Raw genomic sequence first — 27,581 nt, 5'->3', positions numbered from 1 at the left:
TTACAGGATGAAAGTGAGGATTGCAGTTAAAGGGGTATTCCAGGCAAAACCTTTTTTTATATATATATCAACTGGCTCCGGAAAGTTAAACAGATTTGTAATTTACTTCTATTAAAAAATCTTAATCCTTCCAATAGTTATCAGCTTCTGAAGTTTTCTGTCTAACTGCTCAATGATGATGTCACGTCCCGGGAGCTTTGCATGATGGGAGAATATCCCCATAGGAACTGCACAGCTCCCGGGATGTGAGTCATCAGAGAGCAGTTAGACAGAAAACAACAACTCAACTTCAGAAGCTAATAACTATTGGAAGGATTAAGATTTTTTAATAGAAGTAATTTACAAATCTGTTTAACTTTCCGGAGCCAGTTGATATATTAAAAAAAAAAAAGTTTTGGCCTGGAATACCCCTTTAAATAGTAACAAGACAAACAGACGTTGCACTTTTCATATCATATACTGTAGTTCTATAAGATCAGCAGGGTCACCTGGGTCATTTAATTCTTTTTGGGACTTGTAGTCCTCCAAGAGCAGGAGAGTCAACTACTCTATATACCAGTGGTCTCCAACCTGCGGACCTCCAGATGTTGCAAAACTACAACTCCCAGCATGCCCGGACAGCCAACGGCTGTCCGGGCATGCTGGGAGTTGTAGTTTTGCAACATCTGGAGGACCACAGGTTGGAGACCACTGCTATATACGAATTTCCTGGCATCACATTAGCGCTGTCTGCGGGTGCAGTAAATGCAGAAGAGCTGGATACAAGATGAGACTGCAGCACTGACTACTGGGTCTGTCCCCGTTACCCACTGCCCCATGTACAGTAATGTATTTGAGGATTTTATATATATATATATATATATATATATATATATATATATATACACACACATCTGATGTATGCTGTCCTTGGGCAGACAAAGGATCTGCAAACCCTGGTCTGCCGCACAGACACTACCTAAGAAGCCCTGCAAGTTGGTTTGTATATAATAAATCTAGCTACAAATGTAGCAGAGCTGGATTTGTCATGGCATTGTGGCTACAGTAAGAATTATAGGAAGTCTCATGAAAAAATACAAATAAATAAACACCACAGGTAATATTGTGGCTCATTATGCCAAATAACAGACTCAGCTCTGCTACATCATTGTCTCTTTCAGTTTTCTGATTCCTTGTCTATGCTATATATATATATATATATATATATATATATATATATACCGGTGTTTCAAATCTGTATACTGCTGTGGTTTTAGGTTCACCCTTGGTACTCTAGTCTACGACACCCCCCAAACCACCGACTGATACATTAGTACAATATAGTCCTTTACTGTCTGATAGGTAGATCAGTGTTTCCTAATTAGGGTGCCTCCAGCTGTTGCAAAACTACAACTTCCAGCATGCCTGGACAGCCTTTGGCTTGCAAAACTACAACTTCCAGCATGCCTGGACAGCCTTTGGCTGTCCAGGCATGCTGGAAGTTGTAGTTTTGCAACAGCTGGAGGCACCCTAATTAGAAAACACTAAGATAGATATGAAAGGCTCATTATCTATCTATCTATCTATCTATCTATCTATCTATCTATCACAGAGTAAGGAATCATTGTTCTAATCATTGGCTGTCCAGGCATGCTGGAAGTTGTAGTTTTGCAACAGCTGGAGGCACCCTAATTAGGAAACACTAAGATAGATATGAAAGGCTCATTATCTATCTATCTATCTATCTATCTATCACAGAGTAAGGAATCATTGTTCTAATCATTGGCTGTCCAGGCATGCTGGAAGTTGTAGTTTTGCAACAGCTGGAGGCACCCTAATTAGGAAACACTGAGATAGATATGAAATGCTCATTATCTATCTATCTATCTATCTATCTATCTATCTATCACAGAGTAAGGAATCATTGTTCTAATCACTGGCTGTCCAGGCATGCTGGAAGTTGTAGTTTTGCAACAGCTGGAGGCACCCTAATTGGGAAACACTGAGATGGATAATAAAGGCTCATTATCTATCTATCTATCTATCTATCGCAGAGTAAGGAATCATTGTTCTAATGTATCAGTGGGTGGTTTTGGGGTGTTGGAGACCAGAGTCCCCAGAGTGTGCCCAAACCTATAAGGGGGGGCTAGCAGCAGTATACAGATTGATTTGATCTAAGTTATATATGGACAGTATAGTACAGAATGTGATCCAATGATTTTATGTTGTCTATATATATATATATATATATATATATATATATATGTGTAGCAGAGCCGAGTCGGTTAATTGGCTTAAAGAGCAGCCATATCCCCATCTATCGTTTCTTTATGGGACTGCAAGTAAACCTCCCCTATAATTTACTCTGTTACCGCAATGCCATTACAAACCCAGCTCTGCTATATCTGCAGGTAAATTCCATAAAATCCATCCCGCAGGGCTGCCATTCCCCAGGCCCTTCCATCAGCATAGATAATAACGACAGCCTTAAAGGGAAAGTCTGTCCCCTGGCAGTGATTGGGATCAGTTTCCTTGCAGTATTTCTAGGAAGGAGAAAAAAAAATCCAAAAAGTTGAGAAGTAAAGTCACCTTATATTTCTCTGCATTAAATCCTTTGTCTTTTTTTGCAGTCATCTCAGGCTGGGTGCAGGGTCCTTTCATGGAGCCGCCAGGCAGTGAAGGTGTTAAATGATGCAGGGGGAGGGGGGGGGGGGGGTTATGTCTAGCATTGAAATCCTAATAGATATGTCTAGACAGGCTTTTGGAAATTCCTGTGACTGCAGAATGGGAACAGATGTACCAAAATAGATATTCTACCCACCTAGGCACCCGATGCTCTGTGCCATCTTTTGCTGGAGGAGGGTAGCTCCTCTTCTTTGCCTTAAGTTATAATATTTGCAATTGTAACTACCCCACCACCACTACCGCAAATACGCTGATGTTCACTGGTTATATAGGATCCAAAATAATGATGCCACCATGTCCTGGCATCTCTTATCTAATCCTGTGCCAGCCTATATACATTCTCCAAAGGTGCCCATTCTAGAATCTATAGTCCCATCTTGGTATCAATCTAAACTGCCCAATACTAACATTATCCTTACCTCTGCAGATTTGCTGGTAAAGCTGGGTTGTAAAACTAGCACGCCACCCAGCTTTCCCAGACTCCTGAATGGCAGCAGTATAGGTTGTATCTCTGCACAACAAACCATATTGTCATTCAGGATCCTTGGAAAGCTGGGTATTAAAAAAATTAGCAGTTGCGACCATATCTGATTGCTATTCAGCTTTCTCAGTGTCCAAAATAGCCTTGCTTTGAATCCATAAAAAAAAGTCATATCCATAAATTGCCATTCAGGATATTGAGAAAGTTGTGTTTATAATAGATGGGGATTGTACATTTTTTTATTGTTAATGTTGCCCTGCCTTTCCAGGCTCTTAAAAGGAAAATCTAATGATGCATAGATAAGGAAGCAATGAGGTATATCACTCCATATTAGATTTGCCATTCAGGATATTGAGAAAGTTGTGTTTATAATAGATGGGGATTGTACATTTTTTATTGTTAATGTTGCCCTGCCTTTCCGGGCTCTTAAAAGGAAAATCTAATGATGCATAGATAAGGAAGCAATGAGGTATATCACTCCATATTAGATTTGCCATTCAGGATATTGAGAAAGTTGTGTTTATAATAGATGGGGATTGTACATTTTTTATTGTTAATGTTGCCCTGCCTTTCCAGGCTCTTAAAAGGAAAATCTAATGATGCATAAATAAGGAAGCAATGAGGTATATCACTCCATATTAGATTTGCCATTCAGGACTCTGGGACAGTTGGTTTAGAAAGTATGTGGGATTTGTAATTGTGGTCCTACTGATTGACATTCAGCTTTCTCACACTCCTGAATGTGTAAAATGTATCCCTGTATAACTAGCCAGGACTGAGAATTGTAATTGTGAATTGAGAATTGTTGCCATATTCTGTTATCTAAACAAATTTGCCATTAAGGATGTTGGGAAAATTGGGTTATAAGAAAGTGAGGGGGGTTTAATGTGATTTTGATGGTCACACAGCCTTGCCAAGCTCCTGAAAGGCAAATCTGTCTAATTATGCATTGATATAGGAGAAACAGGATATAGCAGTTCATACTTGCCACTCAGAACTCTTGGACAGCTGAGTTGATTAGTATGTGGGAATTATAATTGAGACCCTACTGTATGTCCAGAGTTCATTTACATCATTATGGGAGCAAGAGACGCAGCACTGTATAACCATAGCGGGTTGGACAGTATTTAGGATTTGTATGGTTCCCATACTGGTTATCACTCAGCTTGTTCACATTTCAGAACTGTAAATCTGGATATTGGGGTGAAAGACACATCATTTCATTACTAGGCAGATCTACCGTGTGGCACTCGGGGAAAGCTGGGTTTCAAAGTTTGTGGGAATTGTAGCTGTTCCTAACTCCAGAATTGCATGTCTGCTTAGCTACTCAGCATTATGGAAGTGAGAGATGAATCCCTTTAGCGCTATGCTGATTTGCCATTCTGGAGCGTGGTAAAGCTGAGTTGTAAGCCCTGATGGAGCTGTAGTAGTGGCCATATTGGGTGTCGCTGAGGGATTTATAATAACTTGACAAAGAGAGAGAGCGGTGCACTGGTCTGTGTGTTGTGCAGGAGCTAAAACTGTTACCACCATGTACCAAAATAATCCACCGGGGCTAATAATAAAATGTTATTTTAGGTGCTGATTCCCTGTGAGTGTATGAGCGAGCCAGAAGCTAAATGTACAACAAGGTGATGTATTATAAGCAGATAATGTTTAAAAGGTGACTCCACCCACAATGCATTATTTCCCATCATAGTTTATGATCACCCATTGTACATTTAGATCAGGTGACCGTAAGAATTTTGAATAAGAGGTTGTCACCAAGGATCGGAATAATGCGCATCTAACTGTAAGTATGTGACAAAAACATTTTTGGAATGGCTTACTGGCAGCTTCCGGATATTGAAGGCTGTATGGTATATTAGATGTTATGGGATAGGAAGGGTCCCATCCTAGTATGCGCCCACATTGGCTACTTTGCCCAAACCAGTGTAGTATGTAGTATATCTTAGTGCAGGAGGGGGCGCCCATACCTCGATGCTCAATTTTGGGTTTAGAGTCTGAAACATTATTCCCAATTCACCATCCATTGCATGTAGGTATCTCCATCCATAGAATAAAATAACCTTGTTGCTGTTGTGCCCATCGCCCATCGCGTTATCTACCCAGCAGTATGTTTTGATGGGCTGGGCGGTATGACCAAATATGTGTATCACTGTATTTTTGTAACTTATGACGGTTCCATGGTATATAACAGTATTCCCCCCCCCCCCCTCCAAATTAATTATCAGCCCAGCGCTGTCCCCATCGGGGTAGATACTCACATATCACCTGTAATCGCTGTCCTCCTCGTCCTCCTGTTTGTTGCGGGCCGCTGGAAATCTATACTGTACGCTGTATCCCTATGCCGGGACAGCAAAAGGTAAACAAAATAAACATTAACGTACGTTCCTACATCGGCCTTATCCTCTTCTTGGGGACGGGAATGTCGGGAAGCCATCAGCCTATCACCTGCCGCAGCGATGTTCCACCTCGGCCGGTGATAGGTTGAGCGCACTGTCATGTAAGAAGCCGGCTTCTTACATGACAGTGGGCTCAACCTTTCACCAGCCGAGGCGGAACATCGCTGCGGAAGGTGATAGGCTGACGGCTGTCTGACGTTCCCATCCCCAGGAAGCAGGTCCGGACCGACGGGGAAGGTGAGTTAAAGTTTATTTTGTTTATCTTTTACAGCCCGGACATAGGAATACAGCGTACAGTATAGATTTCCAGCGGCCCGCAACAAACAGGAGGACGAGGAGGGCAGCGATTGTGGGTGATATGTGAGTATTTACCCTGATGGGGACAGTGCTGGGCTGATAATTAATTGGGGGGGGATGGGCAGAACAGCGCTCGCGGGTCACATATGATTCGTTCCCCGCTGGGCTGATAATTAATTCCCAAGGGGGAGGGGCCAAACCGGTATTGGGGTATGGGGAAAAATTCAGGACAAAAATTCAGGTATGGGGAAAAAGTGCAAGACAAAAATTTCGGTATTCGGTATGAACCGTCATACCGCCCAGCATTAATGTTTTGTTTTCCTGTTTTTAGGAATATGTCCTGCTCTTCAGTCCTGCTATTTAATTATGAAAAAAGGATGTATAGATGTTAAGGACCCATTTTAGTACCCATGGCAGTGCCAACCATTTATACACCAAAGCCGTGTTTTCTAAACAGTGTGTATCTAGCTGTTGCTAAACTACAACTCCCACCATGTCCGGGCATGCCGGGAGTTGTAGTTTTGCAACAGCTGGAGGCACGCTATTTGGAAAACACTGCACGAAGGGCTTACGCACACTACAGACATTCCGCACTGAATACATTCTTCTCGCTACAGCCTTCCATTGATCTCAATGCTGCTCAGTTCACATGTCGGGAATTCCATAGCAGAACTTCCAACAAAAAATGTATAACACTGAAAGAATGAACATGTTTATTCTGTTGGCGTAATGCATCAGGAAGAGCCCATTAGTCAACTGGATTTTGAATTCGAGAGGGGGGGGATTGGGTTGTTTCGGTGGCAAATTCCACACTCAATGAGCGCATGTTATGGAGTGGGTCAGATTCTACAAGGAAATTTAGTGAGGAAGCATGCATGGGCCCTAAGGCCTCTGTGCTGTTGTTCTCTTTTCTGTACCATAACAGTAGGCTGTGTCACTTACCATCTCGGCTCGGAATATATTCTACTGTATATAACCCAAAATGATTATCCGGATCCTATTACATACCTGTCAAATCTGCTGCAATACATGTTGCTCCCTCATAAAGTTAAAAATGCACGGAACTAATGTGGACCCCATCTAATATCAGCCACAGTACCCCCATAACAAAAACCCTGGTCACAGTGACTTGACGCCAAACTATGCCCCCTTAAAGTGCCAGCCACAGTGTCCCTATAAAATTGCTTAGATACAACAGGGGTAGAACTCCAAAGTGTAGACGGGATAAACGGGAGCTGGACAACCAGGTAGCTAGACCAAACGTTTATTCACTCATAATGCAACACGTTTCACAGCACAGCTGCTTCATCAGGCATGATGCCTGATGATGTAGCTGTGCTATGAAACGCGTTGCATTATGGGTGAATAAACGTTTGGTCTAGCTACCTGGTTGTCCAGCGTCCGTTTATCCCGTCTACCCCTTGGAATTCTACCCCTCTTGTATCTGTACCTTACGAGACGTGGAGTGGCTGCGGACACCTCATTTCCTTTGATATTTACGCCTTGATCCATTGTTGCCCTTGGTGGAGTGTAACCCATTTTGGTAAGCGTGACATCCACCTGAGCTACTTTTGTGCAACAACGGTATCACACTACGGAGCGCTGTCTGTCTTTTGTTTCAGTATAACAATGCTTGACATAGATAAACCCCACAGTGATGGTCACAGTGACTTCTCAGAGTGGTGCCAAGCAATGCCCACTTAATGTGGCAGCCGCAGTGCTCCCTGATAATGCTCAGCACAGGGCTTTTAAACAGCGCCCCCTATCTATACCAGCCACAGTGCCCCTTATAGTACCAACCACACAGTCCCCTTTCACAATACTTGGCAGATTTCACTGCACAATGCCAGCCACCGTGCCTTCTTTCAGTGCTCCCAACCAACACCATTCATTCCTCTACCCATCACTCTATAGCAGTGTTTTCAAGCAGTGCGTCTCCAGCTGTTGCAAAAACTACAACTCCCAGCATGCTGTTTGGGCATTGTTTATGATATAGTCCTTTACTATCTGATAGATAATAGATAGATCAATGTTTTTCCAACAAGGGTGCCTCCAGCTGTTGCAAAACTACAACTCCCAGCATGTAAAAAAGCCAGACTGCCCGATAGAGGGAGGACTGAGAAAGTATACAGGAGAACAGAGTGATCTGCTGGTGCAGAATTTATTTGGTATTTATTTTGGTTTTGGGTTATTTTAGAGATTAGATTGCAAGCTCCCGTGGTTTAGAAACAAAAAATGTTACACTGGTTAGAAATGTTGCTGAAAAATTGTATCAGTGCGTCTCCAGCTGTTGCAAGACTACGGTTGTCTGGGCAAGGTTGGGGAAACACTGATCTATCTTCTATCAGACAGTAAAAAACGATATTGTAAAGCATGCCTGGACAGCATACTGGACAGCTGCAGGCACCGTGGTTGGAAAACACTGATAAATCTATCATATAAAGCAGTGGTCCTCAACCTGCGGACCTCCAGATGTTGCAAAACTACAACTCCCAGCATGCCCGGTCAGCCGTTGGCTGTCCGGGCATGCTGGGAGTTGTAGTTTTGCAACATCTGGAGGTCCACAGGTTGAGGACCACTGATATAAAGCATGGCTGGAAATCTCCGTGTTTTTTTTTTTTTTTATGGGACCACAAGAGCTTACAATCTCATCTCTAACCCAAAATCTGACAAGTAATGTTTTTTTCTAATTCTTCCAAAAAAAAATATATATATATATATATATATATATATATATATATATATATATAAATATATAAAAAAAAAAAATATATATATATATATATAAATATATATATATATATATATATATATATATATATATATATATTATAATTTTGCACCAGCAGATCTCTAAGTTCTCATGTAATCTCTCTCAGACTTCCCTCTATTAGGCAGTCTAGATTTTTACATGCAGCTTCTCCTTTAACAACTGCTCCCTCCCACCTGTTTCTCAGGATTGGCTGTCGTCGCTGTCACTCACTCTGTCTGCCCCCTCCCTCCCCCCCCCCCCCCCCCCTTGCAGTGGAAGGGCAGTCCCAGTCTGGCGCTGACGTCACAGCCCGTCTGGCTGCCTGGGGTTGGATCCGGCTGCAAGGCAATCTCCTTGGACTTGAGGAGGGGGAAGGAAGGACTGGGACTTACTGAGTTCTCCTTACACAGACCCAGGCAGGGAGTGGAGCTGTGGACTTGTCCTCTAAGGCAGGGGCTCACACTCTCCTTCAGTCCCAGTGTAGATGACAGAACCTGGGATTGCCACAAAGTAACTCTGCCCTCCCCCCCTTACAGGAGCACCACCAGCAGAAGCCCCCACCGTCCCTACCCTGTCTGCAATGTTCCAGCAGCAGCAGAACCCTGAGCCCTGTGACCCCCAGTGACTGAGTTCCTCTTCCTCAAGGAGTTCCTCTTCTTTAATGTATGACTTGATGGGTTTGAACAGCACCAGCTCTGCCATCCAGTCCAATGTCTCCTGCTCCTGCAACTGCAAGAGGTCCTTGTTCCAAAGCATGGAGATCAGTGAGTACCCCCTGTCTTCTCTCTGTGGGTGTAAGGGGGGGGGGGGGGGGTCCTTGGAGTCAGTTGGCAGCTTCTTGGCACTTGTGCTGCCTCTACAGAAACTTTTCCTGGAGTTGGCTGTACATTGTGTAGTATAGGAGGAAGGGGAGGGGGAGGGAGCCTCCTGCATTCTGCAGCCTCAGCTCTCGCTCCTCTCCTCTGCTGCTGCTGCTTCTTGTTTATTATTATTAGATACATTGTTATGAGATTCCTTCTTGTTGTTATGTTTAATGTTATTTTTGTTGTTTATGTTTTCCTGGATACACAGTTACCGTTGTCTTGTGGATACATAGTTACCGTTGTCTTGTGACTTGAGTGAAGGAAATTGGAAGGGGGGCTTGGAGACCCTTTTTCTGTCACTCAGAACTGATCCATCTTCTGAGATTCCAGCCTAAACTTGTCCCTTTAAGCCGCCACCTTTTTATTTCTGTGTTTTGGTATAAATGCCTCATTGTCCCCAGTGTACTTGGGCGCTTTGCAGTTTAACTCTTTCATGAAGCTGGCTTGTCATTGTCATCCTTGTGGAGTTGGGACCCAGGTTTGGGGGGGGGGGGGGTTATTGTGTTTCTTATTTATTTTTATTTTTTTGATCTAATAAAACTTTAGACCCCCTTCCCAGACTTGAGGTTCTTGATCCCCCTCCGCAACCTTGTAGACCCCCAGCATAGCCCCATGACCCTGTGGACCCTTTCTCAGCTCTGTAGACTTCATTCACAGCCCAGCCACCCCTTAGACTCCTTCCAGAGCTTTTCAGCCCCCCAGGACCCCCTCCAGCTTTTTATAGCTCTTCCACAACCTTTTAGACCCCCATCCAAAGCCGTCTACATGCCCTGCTCCTGCACAGACCTCCATCACAGCCCTGAAGACTCTGTTCTCAGTCCCCATCAGAGCCCTGCACATTTGTAGACCCCAACCACAGCCCTAAAGAACCCTTTTCTAAAAACGTTACACTTTATCCCTCTCCCCAGGTTTGCCAATAGCAAGTATTTCAGCCCCTCTTGTTCCCCTAGTTTACCACCCCTTCCTAGTGACCTCAGCCTCTTGGAGTCTGCGACATCGTCTCCAAAAGTTGTTTGCTTGTTTTCTCTTGACGATATACTGTTTTTTTTTTTTTTTTGTGTGCGCACAAACTCTTCCATAAAACAGGATTAATCACCTTTTCCATAGAGGCTGGAATGCGGTGGAAGGATTTCTGCACCCCAGGGGTGACTTTGCCGCACAAGCCGCCGTTGCATAGGGAAAACTTCAAATAAAATGGGGACTCGCCAAATGTTTTTATGAGTTCTCCCAGGAAGCAGAGAATTTACTGCGTAAGTTTTTATAGCGTGAGGCGAGACGTTTCCTATAGCTGCAGCCTGAATTTAATGTCCCCGCACTGAAGTCTAAGAGGGATTATGGTGACTGCACCAAAAATTTGGAAGATAGGAGGAAGAGGGGGCATCCCAGGAGGTGAGCAGACACATGAGCAGCCGGCTGTGTCTACAGCAAGCAATGCTCTGTCTTCCACAGCAGCACAGTGTACTTAAGGATATATAGATACTTTGTTCCACAGTGTAGTGGATGATTGAGGTCGGTGTCTTTATAGATGGAGGAGCCCTGGAATCAGTATCCATTGGTAGTTTCGAGAAGAAGCAATGGGTTAAAGAAAGTTCATCAGCTTCATTGTGTGTATAGAGAGTCTACATACACATATCATATCTATACCTATGTGTGTATAATATTGGTGATTGCATGTGTATATGTATAATATAGATGTATGTATATATGTGTGTGTGTGTGTGTATGTATATATATATATATATATATATATATAATCTCATGTCATACACATCAACACTTCTACAAAAGATCACATCTTTGACAAAACCACCTTATTCAGACCAGATTTTCTGTGATAAATTTTTTTGCCCACTCTAAAGTATGCATTGTAACCACTTTCTTTGAGAAGACCACCCTATAGAACACCACTTTTCAGTACAATTTCCCCAGACTTCTCAAACAGACTTCAGTGTGTGCGTATATATGTATATATATTAACGTGTGTGTGTTTATGTTGGTACATGTGTTACTCTGTCTATATATTTGCATATATGCATGTGTCTGTAGGACTATATATCTATATAAATAGATGAGTCTGACTTACAAGTGTATATAAATCTGTGTGTATGTATAGGTGTCCATGTTTGTGTATATCTGTGTAGTTGTATGCATGTGTGTATATGTAGATGTTTATGTATCTGGATTAATGTGTGTGTGTGTGTATATTTGTTTTGTCTAAACGGATCATTGGATTGATCTGTCTGTGTTCATATGTAGATTTTTGTGTAACTATCACTGTGTGTACATATATGTGTCTGTCTATAGGTCTCTGTATATAGGTAGATGTGTGTCTCTATAGGTAGATGTATGTATCTGTCTATAGCTCCATGTATATAGGTAGATGTATGTATCTGTCTATAGGTAGATGTGTCTTTCATTTGGGGAGATGTATGCCTCTGTCTATAGCGCTATGTATATAGGTAGATGTATGTATCTGCCTATAGGTAGATGTGTGTCTTTCATTTGGGGAGATGTATGCCTCTGTCTATAGCGCTATGTATATAGGTAGATGTATGTATCTGTCTATAGGTAGACGTGAGTGTTTCATTTGGGGAGATGTATGCCTCTGTCTATAGCGCTATGTATATAGGTAGATGTATGTATATAGGTAGATGTATGTATCTGCCTATAGGTAGATGTGTCTTTCATTTGGGGAGATGTATGCCTCTGTCTATAGCGCTATGTATATAGGTAGATGTATGTATCTGCCTATAGGTAGATGTGTGTCTTTCATTTGGGGAGATGTATGCCTCTGTCTATAGCGCTATGTATATAGGTAGATGTATGTATATAGGTAGATGTATGTATCTGCCTATAGGTAGATGTGAGTCTTTCATTTGGGGAGATGTATGCCTCTGTCTATAGCTCCATGTATATAGGTAGATGTATGTATCTGTCTATAGGTAGACGTGAGTGTTTCATTTGGGGAGATGTATGCCTCTGTCTATAGCGCTATGTATATAGGTAGATGTATGTATCTGTCTATAGGTAGACGTGAGTGTTTCATTTGGGGAGATGTATGCCTCTGTCTATAGCGCTATGTATATAGGTAGATGTATGTATATAGGTAGATGTATGTATCTGCCTATAGGTAGATGTGTCTTTCATTTGGGGAGATGTATGCCTCTGTCTATAGCGCTATGTATATAGGTAGATGTATGTATCTGCCTATAGGTAGATGTGTGTCTTTCATTTGGGGAGATGTATGCCTCTGTCTATAGCGCTATGTATATAGGTAGATGTATGTATATAGGTAGATGTATGTATCTGCCTATAGGTAGATGTGAGTCTTTCATTTGGGGAGATGTATGCCTCTGTCTATAGCTCCATGTATATAGGTAGATGTATGTATCTGTCTATAGGTAGACGTGAGTGTTTCATTTGGGGAGATGTATGCCTCTGTCTATAGCGCTATGTATATAGGTAGATGTATGTATATAGGTAGATGTATGTATCTGCCTATAGGTAGATGTGTCTTTCATTTGGGGAGATGTATGCCTCTGTCTATAGCGCTATGTATATAGGTAGATGTATGTATCTGTCTATAGGTAGACGTGAGTCTTTCATTTGGGGAGATGTATGCCTCTGTCTATAGCGCTATGTATATAGGTAGATGTGTCTGATAGCTCCATGAATAAAGGTAGATGTATGCGTTTGTTTATATGTGGGTTATGTGCCTGTCTATAGCTCTATGTATTAAGGTAGATGTATGCGTCTGTCTATAGGTTGGCATATTTGTCTGTCTATAGCTTTATGTATAAAGGTAGATATATGTGCCTGTCTAAATGTCTCTGTATATAGGTACATGTAAGTGTCTCACTGTAGGTAGATGTATGCATCTGTATATAGGTAGATGTATAGCCCTCACTGTAGGTAGATGTATGCATCTGTATATAGGTAGATGTATAGCCCTCACTGTAGGTAGATTAATGCATCTGTCTATAGGTCACTATATATAGTTAGATGTGTCTCTCTATAGGTAGATGTATTCATCTGTCTATAGCTCTATGAATATAGGTAAATGTGTCTGTCTTTAGCTCCATGTATATAGGTAATGTATGTGTCTGTATATAGGTAGATGTGTGTCTTTCTATAGGTAGATGTATGCGTCTGTCTATAGCTCCATGTATATAAGTAGATATGTGTTGGTCTAAAGCTCTATGTATATAGGTAGATGTATGCCTCTGTCTATAGCGCTATGTATATAGGTAAATGTGTCTGTCTATATCTCCATGTATATAAGTAGATATGTGTTGGTCTAAAGCTCTATGTATATAGGTAATGTATGTGTCTGTATATAGGTAGATGTGTGTCTTTCTATAGGTAGATGTATGCGTCTGTCTATAGCTCCATGTATATAAGTAGATATGTGTTGGTCTAAAGCTCTATGTATATAGGTAATGTATGTGTCTGTATATAGGTAGATGTGTGTCTTTCTATAGGTAGATGTATGCGTCTGTCTATAGCTCCATGTATATAAGTAGACTTGTGTTGGTCTAAAGCTCTATGTATATAGGTAGATGTATGTATCTGTCTATAGGTTGGTATGTGTCTTACTATAGATAGATGAATGCGTTTGTTTATATGTGGGTTATGTGCTTGTCTATAGCTCCATATATTACGTTAGATGTATGCGTCTGTCTATAGGTTGGCGTATTTGTCTGTCTATAGCTTCATGTATATAGGTAGATGTATGTGCCTGTCTAAATGTCTCTGTATATAGGTACATGTAAGTGTCTCACTGTAGGTAGATGTATGCATCTGTATATAGGTAGATGTATAGCCCTCACTGTAGGTAGATGTATGCATCTGTATATAGGTAGATGTATAGCCCTCACTGTAGGTAGATGTATGCATCTGTCTTTAGGTCTCTGTATATTGGTAGAAGTATGTGTCTGCATATAGCTGCACGTATATAGTTAGATAAATGTCTGTGTATATAAGTAAATGTATAGGTCTCTGTATATAGGTTGGAGTATGTGTTTTATTTATAGCTCCATGTAAATAGGTTGGAGTGTGCATCTGTGTACAGCTCCATGTATATAGGTAGATGTATGTGTCTGTTTATAGGTAGATGTGTCTGTCTATAGCTCCATTTATATAGGTTTGTGTATGTGTCTGTCTATAGCTCTGTGTATATAGGTAGATGTATAGCTCCATGTATACAGGTAGGAGTATGTGTTTGTGTATAGGTCTCTGTATATTGGTAGGAGTATATGTCTGTATATAGCTCCATGTATATAGGTAGATGTATGTGTCTGTGTATAGGTCTCTGTATATAGGTAGAAGTATAGGTCTCTGTAGGCAGATGTATGTGTCTGTATGTAGCTCCATGTATGTAGGTAGATGTATAGGTCTCTGTATATAGGTAGATGTGAGTGTCTGTCTATAGGTCTATGTATATAGGTAGGAGTATATATATCTGTATATAGCTCCATGTATGTAGGTAGATGTAGAGGTCTCTGTATATAGGTAGATCTGAGTGTCTGTATATAGGTCTATTTATATAGGTAGGAGTATATATATCTGTATATAGCTCCATGTATGTAGGTAGATGTAGAGGTCTCTGTATATAGGTAGATCTGAGTGTGTGTCTATAGGTCTATGTATATAGGTAGGAGTATATATCTGTATATAGCTCCATGTATGTAGGTAGATGTATAGGTCTCTGTATATAGGTAGATCTGAGTGTGTGTCTATAGGTCTATGTATATAGGTAGGAGTATATATCTGTATATAGCTCCATGTATGTAGGTAGATGTAGAGGTCTCTGTATATAGGTAGATCTGAGTGTCAGTCTATAGGTCTATTTATATAGGTAGGAGTATATATATCTGTATATAGCTCCATGTATGTAGGTAGATGTAGAGGTCTCTGTATATAGGTAGATCTGAGTGTGTGTCTATAGGTCTATGTATATAGGTAGGAGTATATATAGCTCCATGTATGTAGTTAGATGTATAGGTCTCTGTATATAGGTAGATCTGAGTGTCAGTCTATAGGTCTATGTATATAGGTAGGAGTATATATATCTGTATATAGCTCCATGTATGTAGGTAGATGTATAGGTTTCTGTATATAGGTAGATCTGAGTGTCAGTCTATAGGTCTATGTATATAGGTAGGAGTATATATCTGTATATAGCTCCATGTATGTAGGTAGATGTATAGGTCTCTGTATATAGGTAGATGTGAGTGTGTGTCTATAGGTCTATGTATATAGGTAGGAGTATATATCTGTGTATAGCTCCATGTATATCACATTCCCGAGGACTTCTTCATCGGCTGGCCCCCATCCTGGTCTGTGGTCTGATGTCCGGTGACTCAGTGCTGACTGGATGACATAGCGAGGAATCGCTCTATGGATGGTGATGACTTGCGGCAGACGCTCTGTAAGCAGAAGATGCCATCAGTACCCCCCAGGTGAAGCGTCTGCAGCTTGGGCTTGATGTCGTCTGACAGGGACAGATTTTGCTGTTTTCTGGTGGTTCTGAAGCTTTGTGTATTAATGTCACCATTATAGGCTGAGATCTGCTGCGTCCTTGCCGGTTCTGTCACTAGATGTGATGGTCACCAGATGGGAGCCTGTAATATAAAGATACGTCTGTGTGGCATCCTCTATATACACAGAGCAGAACTGAGTTCGTACATGATGTACAGAGGGACAAGATTTGTTTGTCCTTCTAAGTCTGCTCCTCTACACCTGTTTACACTGTATAAATGGCTGGAACACATACATTTTCAGTTTGGCCATGGGACCCCCCTCCTCTTCCCATCATCACCATAACAACCAACATTTATTTCTTAAAATCAGCTTTTTGCTATAATCTCTATATTATACGTTAGTTTAAAGTTCAGTGTCATTGAGAGAATGAATAAGCAATTGTACCAAATTACAGTTCCAATGCAGCAGAGCTAAGTTTGTCTTCAGACACAACTCCCTGTAATACCGTGATCTGTTATCTGTGATGTTACACTACAGAGTGGCTGCATTTTCTATAATAACAGGGACAAGATGCTGCCCTAAGACCGAAGTGACAAATTCGGCTCTGCTACATCTGTGCCTTCACTGCTTTATGTGTGTAGTAACGGATTAACTTTGTCTCTGAGGTTTCTTTATACATTTGTTTTTATTAAATCTGTCACCCATGTTGCCTTATAGGGTGTTCCGTAAGTCCCTTGCCCCCCGCTTCTTCCCAAGGTCATTAATACAAGAAAATTGTCAAAAGTCATCAACTCTGTCATTACGTTCTGAGAATCGTGGCGTCCTCTGCTTGTTTATAAAGACACATGTATGTGATCATAGCGTAGCCGTCCCGGTCTCATCATCCTCCTGTCAGTCTGATACCTGCGCCAGCGACATTGTTATCCTGTCCTAAAGCCATGAAACGCGCTTCCTGTGAAGTTACATTTGGTGCCACTCACCCCCCGGGCAATTATAGGATTGAGTCGGAGTCTCTCCAAAAAAACATCTTTAGGGAGATTTCTCCTTCCCCTAATCTTTCTTTCAGCCTCTGCTCTCCAGAACGAGCGTAAAATCGCGGTTTGCGGTGAATTAATTTCACGGACGTTTGATAAATATATGCGTAGGATTGAAGACCCGACATCGGGTGCAGTGAGGGTCTGGTCATAGACAGGAGATGAAGCTATGGGGATGCACAGTGGGATGGCAGCCAGTCTGACGTTTAACCCTTCCGTAACTATAATTATGGGGAAAAAGTGCTTTGCACCTATTGAAACAGTCTGAGATCATAATGGATGATAGGGAAATGGTGTGAATTTTCAACTTGCTCGAAAGGTAACATGCACCAGTCTGTAAAAAAAAAATAAAAAAAAAATAAAGATATTTTGTTTTCGTCTATGGCGTTGTATGCCAGGTGGGTTAGGCTCAGATTGTCCTCATTTTCACCGTGTAATGATTCACATACTTAATGGTGCTTTGTGTTTAAAAAATAAAAATTAAGCAATTAAATTCTAAAGAGAAATATTTTTGAAAAATTTGACAAAAAATGAAAAAAAAAACTCTGATAGAAGCATAAAAAAAAAATTCAAAAATATATGAAAAAATAGTTTAAAATGTAGGAAATTGCTGCTGTGATCAGAGCCTTAAGTGCCCGGGTGAGGGGGCAGTGCCAGTCTTGGGTGCAGATCTGTTTCCTCCAGACGCTGCCCTTTGCTGTCACATTCATCTAGGTTACAGCTTTAACTCATCGCTCCTGATTCCCGATCTTCCAGGAGAGCAGCATCTTGCAGACGTCTGTCTGGATGTTTTTTTTTTCCCATCTGGGGGCAAATAATCAGACATTGTGTGAGAGCTTGTTCTCTGTTTGCAGGACCTGACAGGCTGAGCTGCCATTGAGCACAGTGTCTGCAGCTGCTGCACCACCTCTTGGATAACTAATACTTTGTAGTCCAGGAGAACAAGAATAAGATGTTGCTTCACAGGTAATCTATTTTTTGTCTAGCCCACAATAGGCACCTTCCCACTGCGCTAGTCGTTCCGTAGCTTAACTGGCATTAGATGGAACAGTTTAGCCGAGTCAGTTGTGAACGAGGAGTAATGGTGACTTCTGGGGTGACAAAGCGTCATATCTCACCAGTGGTGGTGAAGGCATCTAAAAAAAATTTAGTTTTTTGTTTTTGCTAATCTATACATACTGTACTCTGTATATCTGATCAGTTTCCTTTGCAGTGAAATGTAATCTATTTCTCCCTGTTATCAGCCATTTCAGTTAGGGGCAAGGATGACTGTAGAATACTATCTACACTGCTCAAAAAAAATAAAGGGAACACTTAACAACACAATGTAACTCCAAGTCAAACACACTTCTGTGAAATCACACTGTCCACTCAGGAAGCAACACTGATTGACAATCAATTTCACATGCTGTTGTGCAAATGGGACAGACAGCAGGTGGAAATTATAGGCAATTGGCAAGACACCTCCAATAAAGGAGTGGTTCTGCAGGTGGTGACCATAGACCACTTCTCAGTTCCTATTATTCCTGGCTGATGTTTTGGTCACTTTTAAATGCTGGCGGTGCTTTCACTCTAGTGGTAGCATGAGATGGAGTCTATAAGCCACACAAGTGACTCAGGTAGTGCAGCTCATCCAGGATGGCACATCACTGCAAGCTGTGGCAAGAAGGTTTGCTTTGTCAGCGTAGTGTCCAGAGCATGGAGGCGCTACCAGGAGACAGGCCAGTACATCAGGAGACATGGAGGCCGTAGGAGGGCAACAACCCAGCAGCAGGACCGTTACCTCCAACTTTGTGCAAGGAGGAGCACTGCCAGAGCCCTGCAAAATGACCTCCAGCAGGCATAAAATGTGCATGTGTCCACTAAAACAGTCAGAAACAGACTCCATGAGGGTGGTATGAGGGCCCGACATCCACAGGTGGGGGTTATACTTGCAGCCCAAAACCGTGCAGGACATTTGGCATTTGCCAGAGAACACAAAGATTGGCAAATTCGCCACTGTCGCCCTGTGCTCTTCCCAGATGAAAACAGGTTCACACTGAGTCTGGAGACACCGTGGAGTACGTCCTGCTGCCTGCAACATCCTCCAGGATGAGCGGTTTGGCGGTGGGTCAGTAATGGTGTGGGGTGGCATTTCTTTCGGGGGCCGCACAGCCCTCCATGTGCTTGCCAGAGGTGGCCTGACTGTCATTAGGTACAGAGATGAGATCCTCAGACCCCTTGTGAGACCATATGCTGGTGCGGTTGGCCCTGGGTTCCTCCTAATGCAAGACAATGCTAGACCTCATGTGGATGGAGTGTGTCAGCAGTTCCTGCAAGGAGAAGGCATTGATGCTATGGACTGGGCCGCCCCCGATCCCCAGACCTGAATCCGATTGAGCACATCTGGGACATCATGTCTCGCTTCATCCACCAACACCACGTTGCACCACAGACTGTCCAGGAGTTGGCGGATGCTTTAGTCCAGGTCTGGGAGGACATCCCTCAGGAAACCATCCACCACCTCATCAGGAGCATGCCCAGGCACTGTAGGGAGGTCATACGGGCACGTGGAGGCCACACACACTACTGAGCCTCATTTTGACTTGTTTAAGGACATTACATCAAAGTTGGATCAGCCTGTTTTCTGGTTTTCCACTTTGATTTTGAGTGTGACTCCATATCCAGACCTCCATGGGTTGATAGATTTGATTTCCATTGATCATTTTTGTGTGATTTTTGTTGTTCAATTTGTTGTTTAATTGTTGTTCATTCATTCAGATCTAGGATGTGTTATCTTAGTGTTCCCTTAATTTTTTTGAGCAGTGTATTTCCCCCTGTTATCAGGCCAGTCAGGCCTAGGAGACTGTATTCACCTCTTATTTAGTCGGCCTTTTCCTGACCTAAATTGGATGATAGTAGGGGGCAATAGATAGTCATCACCTCTTCTCATTCTATTGCTCCCTGTTCCCCTTTAAGTGCACTCTATGGCACCACTATCTCCTCGCCCTACCCCCAAGTCACGGTTGTGCAGTGTGCACATATTGGCGTTGCTGTATATCAGAGCACAGGCTGCAGATTTTCAGAAGTTGTTGGTTTCTTGTGCAGGCAGTGAGCCCTGGCAGGCGTCAGATGCTCGGCTATGTGTCCTCTTGGATGCTGAGATCTGGTATCTGTTCTGCAAATCTAATTTTAACAGGAAAAGAACAGAATTTGGAACATCACGAGAGAGGAGAGAAAAAAAATAAAAACGCACTCGTAGGCCCAGATCTGAGATTTGCACATATGTTCCCAAACCCATGGCAGCTTGTGGTGTTATGTCACCTGTAGTTAGCGCATCCTGCTAACCTGCTCCTCACCGAGCGCTGGACGCTGCCTGCAAGGAAACAGACGGGCCACCAACAGCCACCCTCCATGACCTCGCTCAGAGCATCGGCAATAGGAACCAGATTTAAAGACCCATAGTCGGCAAATATCCTACAGCAATTGCATTTTTCAAATCCTTCCCCGTAATATCCTGAATATGTCATTTGGATACCTGGAAGATTTGTTATTGGAGTCCCCCAGGCCCCAAATCTAGTAGAAGTCTCTCTTGTTATGCGGCTCTGTCCCTCTCTATGTATATAAGTCCATGCATATAAGTCTGTCAGTCTTCACTGTATTCTTTGGCATTCTGATCAAGTACCAGGAAGCTCAGGATGAACCGCTTTGGATCTTTTTGTCATTTCTATCACTTCTATTATTTTTTGTAGTAGGAGATGCCAATGTAGCATAGAAAATTTTTGATTTTGCATTGTCAGAGCTCATAGCTATCACCAACCATCATTTTGCCATCCTAACTCTGGCTGCATTAATACTGCATTCCTTCTATTGTTTCCTGTTATCAGCCATTTCAGGCAGTGGAGAGGATCACTGCAGTATTAGGCTGGGTTCACACTACGGTTTGTAACTACGGTTCCCGTATACGGCTGGGAGGAGGGGGCAGGGCTTAATTGCGGCACCCGCACTCAGCCGTATTCGGGAACCGTATTTAATGCATGTCTATGAGCCGACCGGAGTGAACCGCAGCCTCCGGTCGGCTGCGTTTTAGGTCATATGTGGTTTCCCGACCGTAGGCAAAAACGCGGTTCAACCACGTTTTTGCCTGCGGTCGGGAAACCGCATACGGACGAAAAAGCAGCTGACCGGAGGCTGCAGGTCACTCCGGTCGGCTCATAGACATGCATTAAATACGGTTCCCGAATACGGCTGAGTGCGGGCGCCGCGATTAAGCCCCGCCCCCTCCTTCCAGCCGTATACGGGAACCGTAAATACAAACCGTAGTGTGAACCCAGCCTAACACAAAAGGAAGGGTGACAAGAAGTACCCAAAACGCTCTGCCCCTATGATCCCTACTTCATGTTACATAAAGAAGGGGGACATTTACATAATATGTGGTTGATAACAAGCGCTCATCTTTCCAGTACAAGCTGCTGACCCTTTCAATCCATTGTCATGGGCTAACTTTGTACATGAAGGTATATGTGTGGTCTGCTCATATCCTGCGGTGGTTTATTGACTGTATTTAAAATGCTATAGATCCAAGCTCTGTTTATGGTCAGAAATGTGTCCGCAAGGTTTTCCTTTTTAATGCTTTGGTTTTTACTTATGGTCCACAATTTGCCCTATACTTGTATTATAATAGAGACATGTACCGTGTTTATATTTTGTAGTGATTTAGATTGTAAGCCTTGATCTATAATAATTCCCCTTACAAGAATATAACTACTATAATACTGCTTCCTATGTACAAGAATATAACTACTATAATACTGCTTCCTATGTACAGGAATATCATTACTTTAATACTGCCCTATGTGCAAGAATATAACTATAATACTGCCTTCTATGTACAGGAATATAACTATTATAAAACTGTTCCCTACATCAGTGTTTCCCAACCCAGTCCTCAAGGCACACCAACATTCCGGGTTTTTTCAGTTACTCCATTGGAATAGAACAGGGGAAAATTAAAATCCCGGACTGTTGGTGTGCCTTGAGGACTGGGTTGGGAAACACTGCCCTACATACAAGAATATACCTTCTATAATACTGGAAAAAGGCCACACATACCGGTTAAATATTACTGATACACGGGCAGGCTATGCTCCTATTTCCATTTATGATGCAGATCAACTACAATGCTATATAAGAGGAGGTCGCACAGTTGCAAAATGATGAGCAACCACATACACACTGCCATCTATGTACAAGATTATATCTACTATAATACTGCCTTCTATGTACAAGAATATTTCTACTATAATACTGCCCCCTATGTACAAGATTATATCTACTATAATACTACCTTCTATGTACAAGATTATATCTACTATAATACTACCTTCTATGTACAAGAATATATCTACTATAATACTGCCATCTATGTACAAGATTATATCTACTATAATACTGCCATCTATGTACAAGATTATATCTACTATAATACTGCCTTCTATGTACAAGAATATATCTACTATAATACTGCATTCTATGTACAAGATTATATCTACTATAATACTGCCTTCTATATACAAGAATATAACTACTATAATACTGCCTTCTACGTACAAGAATATATCTACTATAATCCTGCCTTCTACGTACAAGAATATATCTACTATAATACTGCCTTCTATGTACAAGAATATAACTGCTATAATACTGTCTCCCATGTACAAGAATATAACTACTATAATACTGCCCCCTATGTACAGGAATATAACTACTATAATACTGCCTTCTATGTACAGGAATATAACTTCTATAATACTGCTTCTGTGTGCAAGAATAGTACTCCTATTATACTGCCCATATGTACAATAATACAACTACTAAAATACTGCCTCCTATCTAGAAGACTATAACTACTATAATAATGCCTTCTAAGTACAGGAATAGAACTACTATAATACTGCTCCTATGTACAATGATATAACTACTATAATACTGCCTCTCTATGTACTAGAATATAACTACTATAATACTGTCCCCTATGTACAAGAATATAATTACTATAATACTGCCTCTTATATACAGGAATATAACTACTATAATACTGCCTCCTATGTACAAGAATATAATTACTATAATACTGCCTCTTATATACAAGAATATAACTACTATAATACTGCCCCTATGTACAAGAATACATTTAGTATAATACTGCTCCCTAGGTACAAGAATATACGTACTATAATGCTACCCCTATGTATAAAATGACTAATACTTATGCTGTATTGCTCTGGTACCTCCTTAAAGGAGTTATCCAGGAATCAAAGAACAGAGCTAATGTTTTAAGAAAAAGAAAAAAAAAGCGCTTCCTCTAACCTCAGGTTGTGTGTGGTATTACAACTTGGCTCCATTCCTTCCTGGAACTGAGCTGCGATACAACACACAACCTAAGGACAGTTGTGGAGCAGTTTTTAAAAGAAATTGGCTCAATTATTCTAATCCTGGATAACCCCTTCAATTATCCCGTACAGTGGTGCCGGGCGCCCCATCTCACTGTGACTTTAGCTTTTCTCATTGGTGACTTGCTCCGCGATCAGTTGTTTGTCCTCTGGTGTCTGAGGCGCTGGTAAGGTTCACTGGAGGAACACAATTCGCTGAGATCTGCCGGACAATTAGTCTTATCCTGTTTCTAATTGCAGGAAATCGAAGAATCATTTCTACTCCTAATATTGAGGGTTTTAGTTCCATTGATAAAAGTTGTAATAGGCTTTTATAACTTGCTAGAGGAAAGGAGCATTATATGGCCATATTACAATCAAAACTGCTTCTCACTTGTGAAAGGATCAGAATATGGAGATTTTGGGGGGTATTTATCAATTTTGCCTGTTGACAGTTTCTTTTTACCCCTTTTTTATTTTCACTTTTCGTGGACATGCACCAAATTTATCATTTGGTGCAAGTTGTTAGTAATTTTGGCTCAAATGTTGAAATCAGCTGTTCACAGCGCCTTTTACACAGAAGTTGCCACCACAGAGGACGCATATTTTACCCTGAAGAGCAGCCATTTCGGGGTCCCTCCTGCAGTATATCAGCAAGCGACGTGAGTTATTTTATTTTGTGGGGTATATATATATATATATATATATATATATATATATATCTCATGTGAAATGGATTTTATTTTCAACTTTGGTAGTTTTTTTTTTGGTTACTTTTAGAGATGAGCGAACTTACAGTAAATTTGATTCGTCACGAACTTCTCAGCTCGGCAGTTGCTGACTTTTCCTGCATAAATTAGTTCAGCTTTCCGGGGCTCCGGTGGGCTGGAAAAGGTGGATACAGTCCTAAGAAAGAGTCTCCTAGGAATGTATCCACCTTTTTCCAGCCCACGGGAGCACCTGAAAGCTTTACTAATTTATGCAGGAAAAGTCAGCAGCCGCCGAGCTGAGAAGTTCGTGACGAATCGAATTTACTGTAAGTTCGCTCATCTCTAGTTACTTTAGTGCAGTGGTCTTCAACCTGCGGACCTCCAGATGTTGCAAAACTACAATTCCGGGCAAGCTGGTAGTTGTAGTTTTGCAACATCTGGAGGTCCGCAGGTTGGAGACCACTGCTTTAGTGCTTACCTTTCCTGAACCTGTGCGGCCATGTCCAATGCTGGCTCAACGGAGGGTGAAGGTCCCTCAGAGACAACTATGTCGCAGGATAGTATTGAGCAGCCCTGGAGGCGTCGCTGCTTTCACCCAAAAATGTATTTTGACGCCTTTACATTTTCTGACATTGCTAAGTGTGTTTTCCATGTACAAAATTTCTCGGCAGTGATTTGCACCCAAAAAAACCCCCTAAAGGTGCAAAATTGCGCCAAAGATCGATTGGCGCAAATGATGAATTACTGACTAAAGTTAAAATCAATCACAGGACCGTGTGATTTAGAGAAAGTTGTAAAAACGAGAGTGGAGAAGATGCGCCAAACTTTGGCGCAAAAAGACACTGCGCCAAAGTATTGCGCCAAAGTTGCATGAAAAAAAAACCACATAAATCCTTTTGATAAATACCCCCTTTATCCTTATGTTGATCAAAAAATGTAACAATATTGCTATCTGACAGTTGTTCGGGGTAAAACTACATTGATAGTGAATGGAAGGGATAACCGAATCCTTTGTGAAGGCCGATGTAGTAGATCAGGGTCCCCCAAGTTGTGGCTCTCCAGCTGTTGCAAAACTACAACCCTCATCATGTCCTGAAAGTGGAATGCTGTCAGGCCATGATGGAGGTTGTAGTTTTAATGGGGGAGATTTATCAAAACCTGTGCAGAGGAAAAGTTGCCCAGTTGCCCATAGCAACCAATCAGATCGCTTCTTTCATTTTTAACAAGGCCTCTGCAAAATGAAAGAAGCAATCTTATTGGTTGCTATGGGCAACTGGGCAACTTTTCCTCTGCACAGGTTTTGATAAATCTCCCACAATATTTTTAGCTACGGTACTCCAAAAATTTGTGTGTAACCCCTTCCCTCTTTGGAGATTTTTCATTTTTGCACTTTAGTTTTTTCCTCCTCACCTTCTAAAAATCATAACACTTTCACTTTTCCACCTACAGACCCATATGAGGGCTTGTTCTTTGCGCTAACAATTTTACTTTGTAATACCATTAATAATTTCACCACAAAATCTATGGCGAAACCCGAAAAAAAATATTTGTGGGGCACAAGTGAGAAAAAAGTCATTTTGTAATTTTTAGTGGCTTCCGTTTCTACGCAGTGCAGTTTTTATTAAAATTGACAACTTATGTTTATTCTGTAGGTCCATACGGTCGCAAGGATACCCAATTTATATAGGTTTTGATTTTATTTTACTACTAAAAAAGAATTATAACTGCATACACAAAAATGTATATGTTTAAAAATGTCATCTTCTGACCCCTATAACTTTTTTATTTTTCTGCATACAGGGCGGTATGAGGGCTCATTTTTTTTGCACCGTGATCTGAAGCTTTAATCGGTACCATTTTTGTTTTGCTCAGACTTTTTAATGACTTTTTATTCATTTTGTAATGGTATAAAAAGTGACCGGAAATACGCTATTGTGGACTTTTGATTTTTTTTTTTTACGTGTATGCCATTGATCGTGCGGTTTAATTAATTATATTTATTAATAGTTCGGACATTTGCGGGTGCGGCGATACCACATATGTATGTATTTATTTTTATTCACACAGCTTTTTTTTTTTTTATGGGAAAAGGGGGGTGACTCAAAGGTAAGGGGTTAAATCACATTTAACTATTTACATGCAATACCTTGATTGCAGACACTGATCACTGCTATGTCATAGCATAGCTTTGATCAGTGTTATCGGTGCTCCACTGCTGCTGCCTGTCTCTCAGGCACGGAGCAATGAATCGGCGATCGGACAGCAGGAAAGAAGGTAAGAGACCTTCCTCTGTCCTCACAGCTGATGGGGATGCCGCGGTTTTTCTTCGGCAGTCCCAATCAGCCCACTTAGGCAGCCGGGAGTTAAATTAACCTCTTTTAGACACCGTGATTAACTTTGTGGCGTCTGAAGGATAATGCCGGACATCAGCCCGATCGGCGATGTCCGGCATTAGCCATGGGTCTTTGTTGCTTATAACAACCGAGACCCACCGGGTATGATGTGCGCTCCCCTGCGCGCATCATACCCGGTGGGTCTCGGTTGTTATAAGCAACAAGGACCCTTTGCGCGTCATACCTAGGGAATCCGCAATGGACGTACATTCACGTCCATTTGCGGCAAGGGGGTAGAATTGACTAGGCATATTGGTCAAAGAGGGTCCAAGGGCCCTCACCTCAATACTGAACATAGGGCATTAGAAATGAAGGGAAGGGGTAAAAATAAATGTATGCACTAAGCATCAGAAATTTGGGCCCAGTTAAGATCATGGTTCTGCCATGAACTAGTAGTCAATTCATATAAAATATTTCTCTACCTCTTTAATCTATAATATTTTTGTATTTTGTTTACTTACTTTTTCAAAAACGTTACCCTACCTCTTGAGTGCCAGATGGACTTGCGTGTGATTTAGTTCAATGTCCCTTAAAGAAAAAAAAACAATCTAGTGATCAAAGTGTTTAAGTCCGGTCACACGTGAAGGTCAGGGGCGATGTGCCACTCTTTATAGAACAAATCACCCACCCGAAAACCCAAACAAAGTATCTCCAGCTCCCTATTCTCTGACTCAATAGAATGTGTCGTAGAGGAGGTTGCCTCTGTCAGTGCTCACTGGAGTATGGGGGCTTCTTAAACTTGGCTTGACCCTCTGAGGAACTAAACACTGTTCCCAAGGGAAGCATTATCTGGCAGTCACCACTGAAGGATCACAATATTTCTTTCTACCATCAAAGGGACGTGTGGTGTCTTGTCCATCATCATCTCTAGATTCCTATGTGAACAGTTTGAAAAGTTTTGGCAAATGTTTTTGTTTCCGGTAACTTATCTGGTGGTCTTTTTTTTTTTTTTTTTTTTTTTGAAGATTCTGGTCAGGAAATGCTTGTGCTTCTTAAAGGGTTACCCTATTAAAATGAGGTCAATCCTATGACTGGTTTTATAAGGGTATTTTTTTTGTTTTTTGTTTCTGGTCTTTATGGTGTCTCCTG

General features: G+C 41.6%; 1 protein-coding gene across 14 annotated transcripts in view; it reads left to right on the top strand.

The window, feature by feature from the left end:
- Positions 1-27,581, top strand: part of PMEPA1 (prostate transmembrane protein, androgen induced 1) — a 95,418-nt gene that overhangs the window by 20,763 nt on the left and 47,074 nt on the right. For 2 of the 14 annotated variants that reach the window (XM_056547485.1, XM_056547483.1), the window contains exon 2: positions 9,136-9,363. The exons of 1 other annotated variant lie outside the window; for it this stretch is intronic. In XM_056547485.1, coding sequence (XP_056403460.1) covers positions 9,261-9,363 — 103 coding nt within the window. In that variant the 5' untranslated portion in view covers positions 9,136-9,260. Of the gene's footprint in view, positions 1-2,609; positions 2,661-4,723; positions 4,777-4,870; positions 4,938-9,135; positions 9,364-10,172; positions 10,713-10,832; positions 10,852-15,753; positions 15,924-27,581 lie in introns of those variants that run through there. 11 more of the 14 variants (XM_056547484.1, XM_056547479.1, XM_056547480.1 and 8 more) reach the window with 11 other exon arrangements.

This window comes from Hyla sarda, chromosome 12 (assembly GCF_029499605.1).
Source record: "Hyla sarda isolate aHylSar1 chromosome 12, aHylSar1.hap1, whole genome shotgun sequence".
Classification (NCBI taxonomy): Eukaryota; Metazoa; Chordata; class Amphibia; order Anura; family Hylidae; genus Hyla; species Hyla sarda.
Note: the sequence above shows the minus strand (reverse complement) of the source record. Positions and strands in the feature narration are given on the sequence as shown.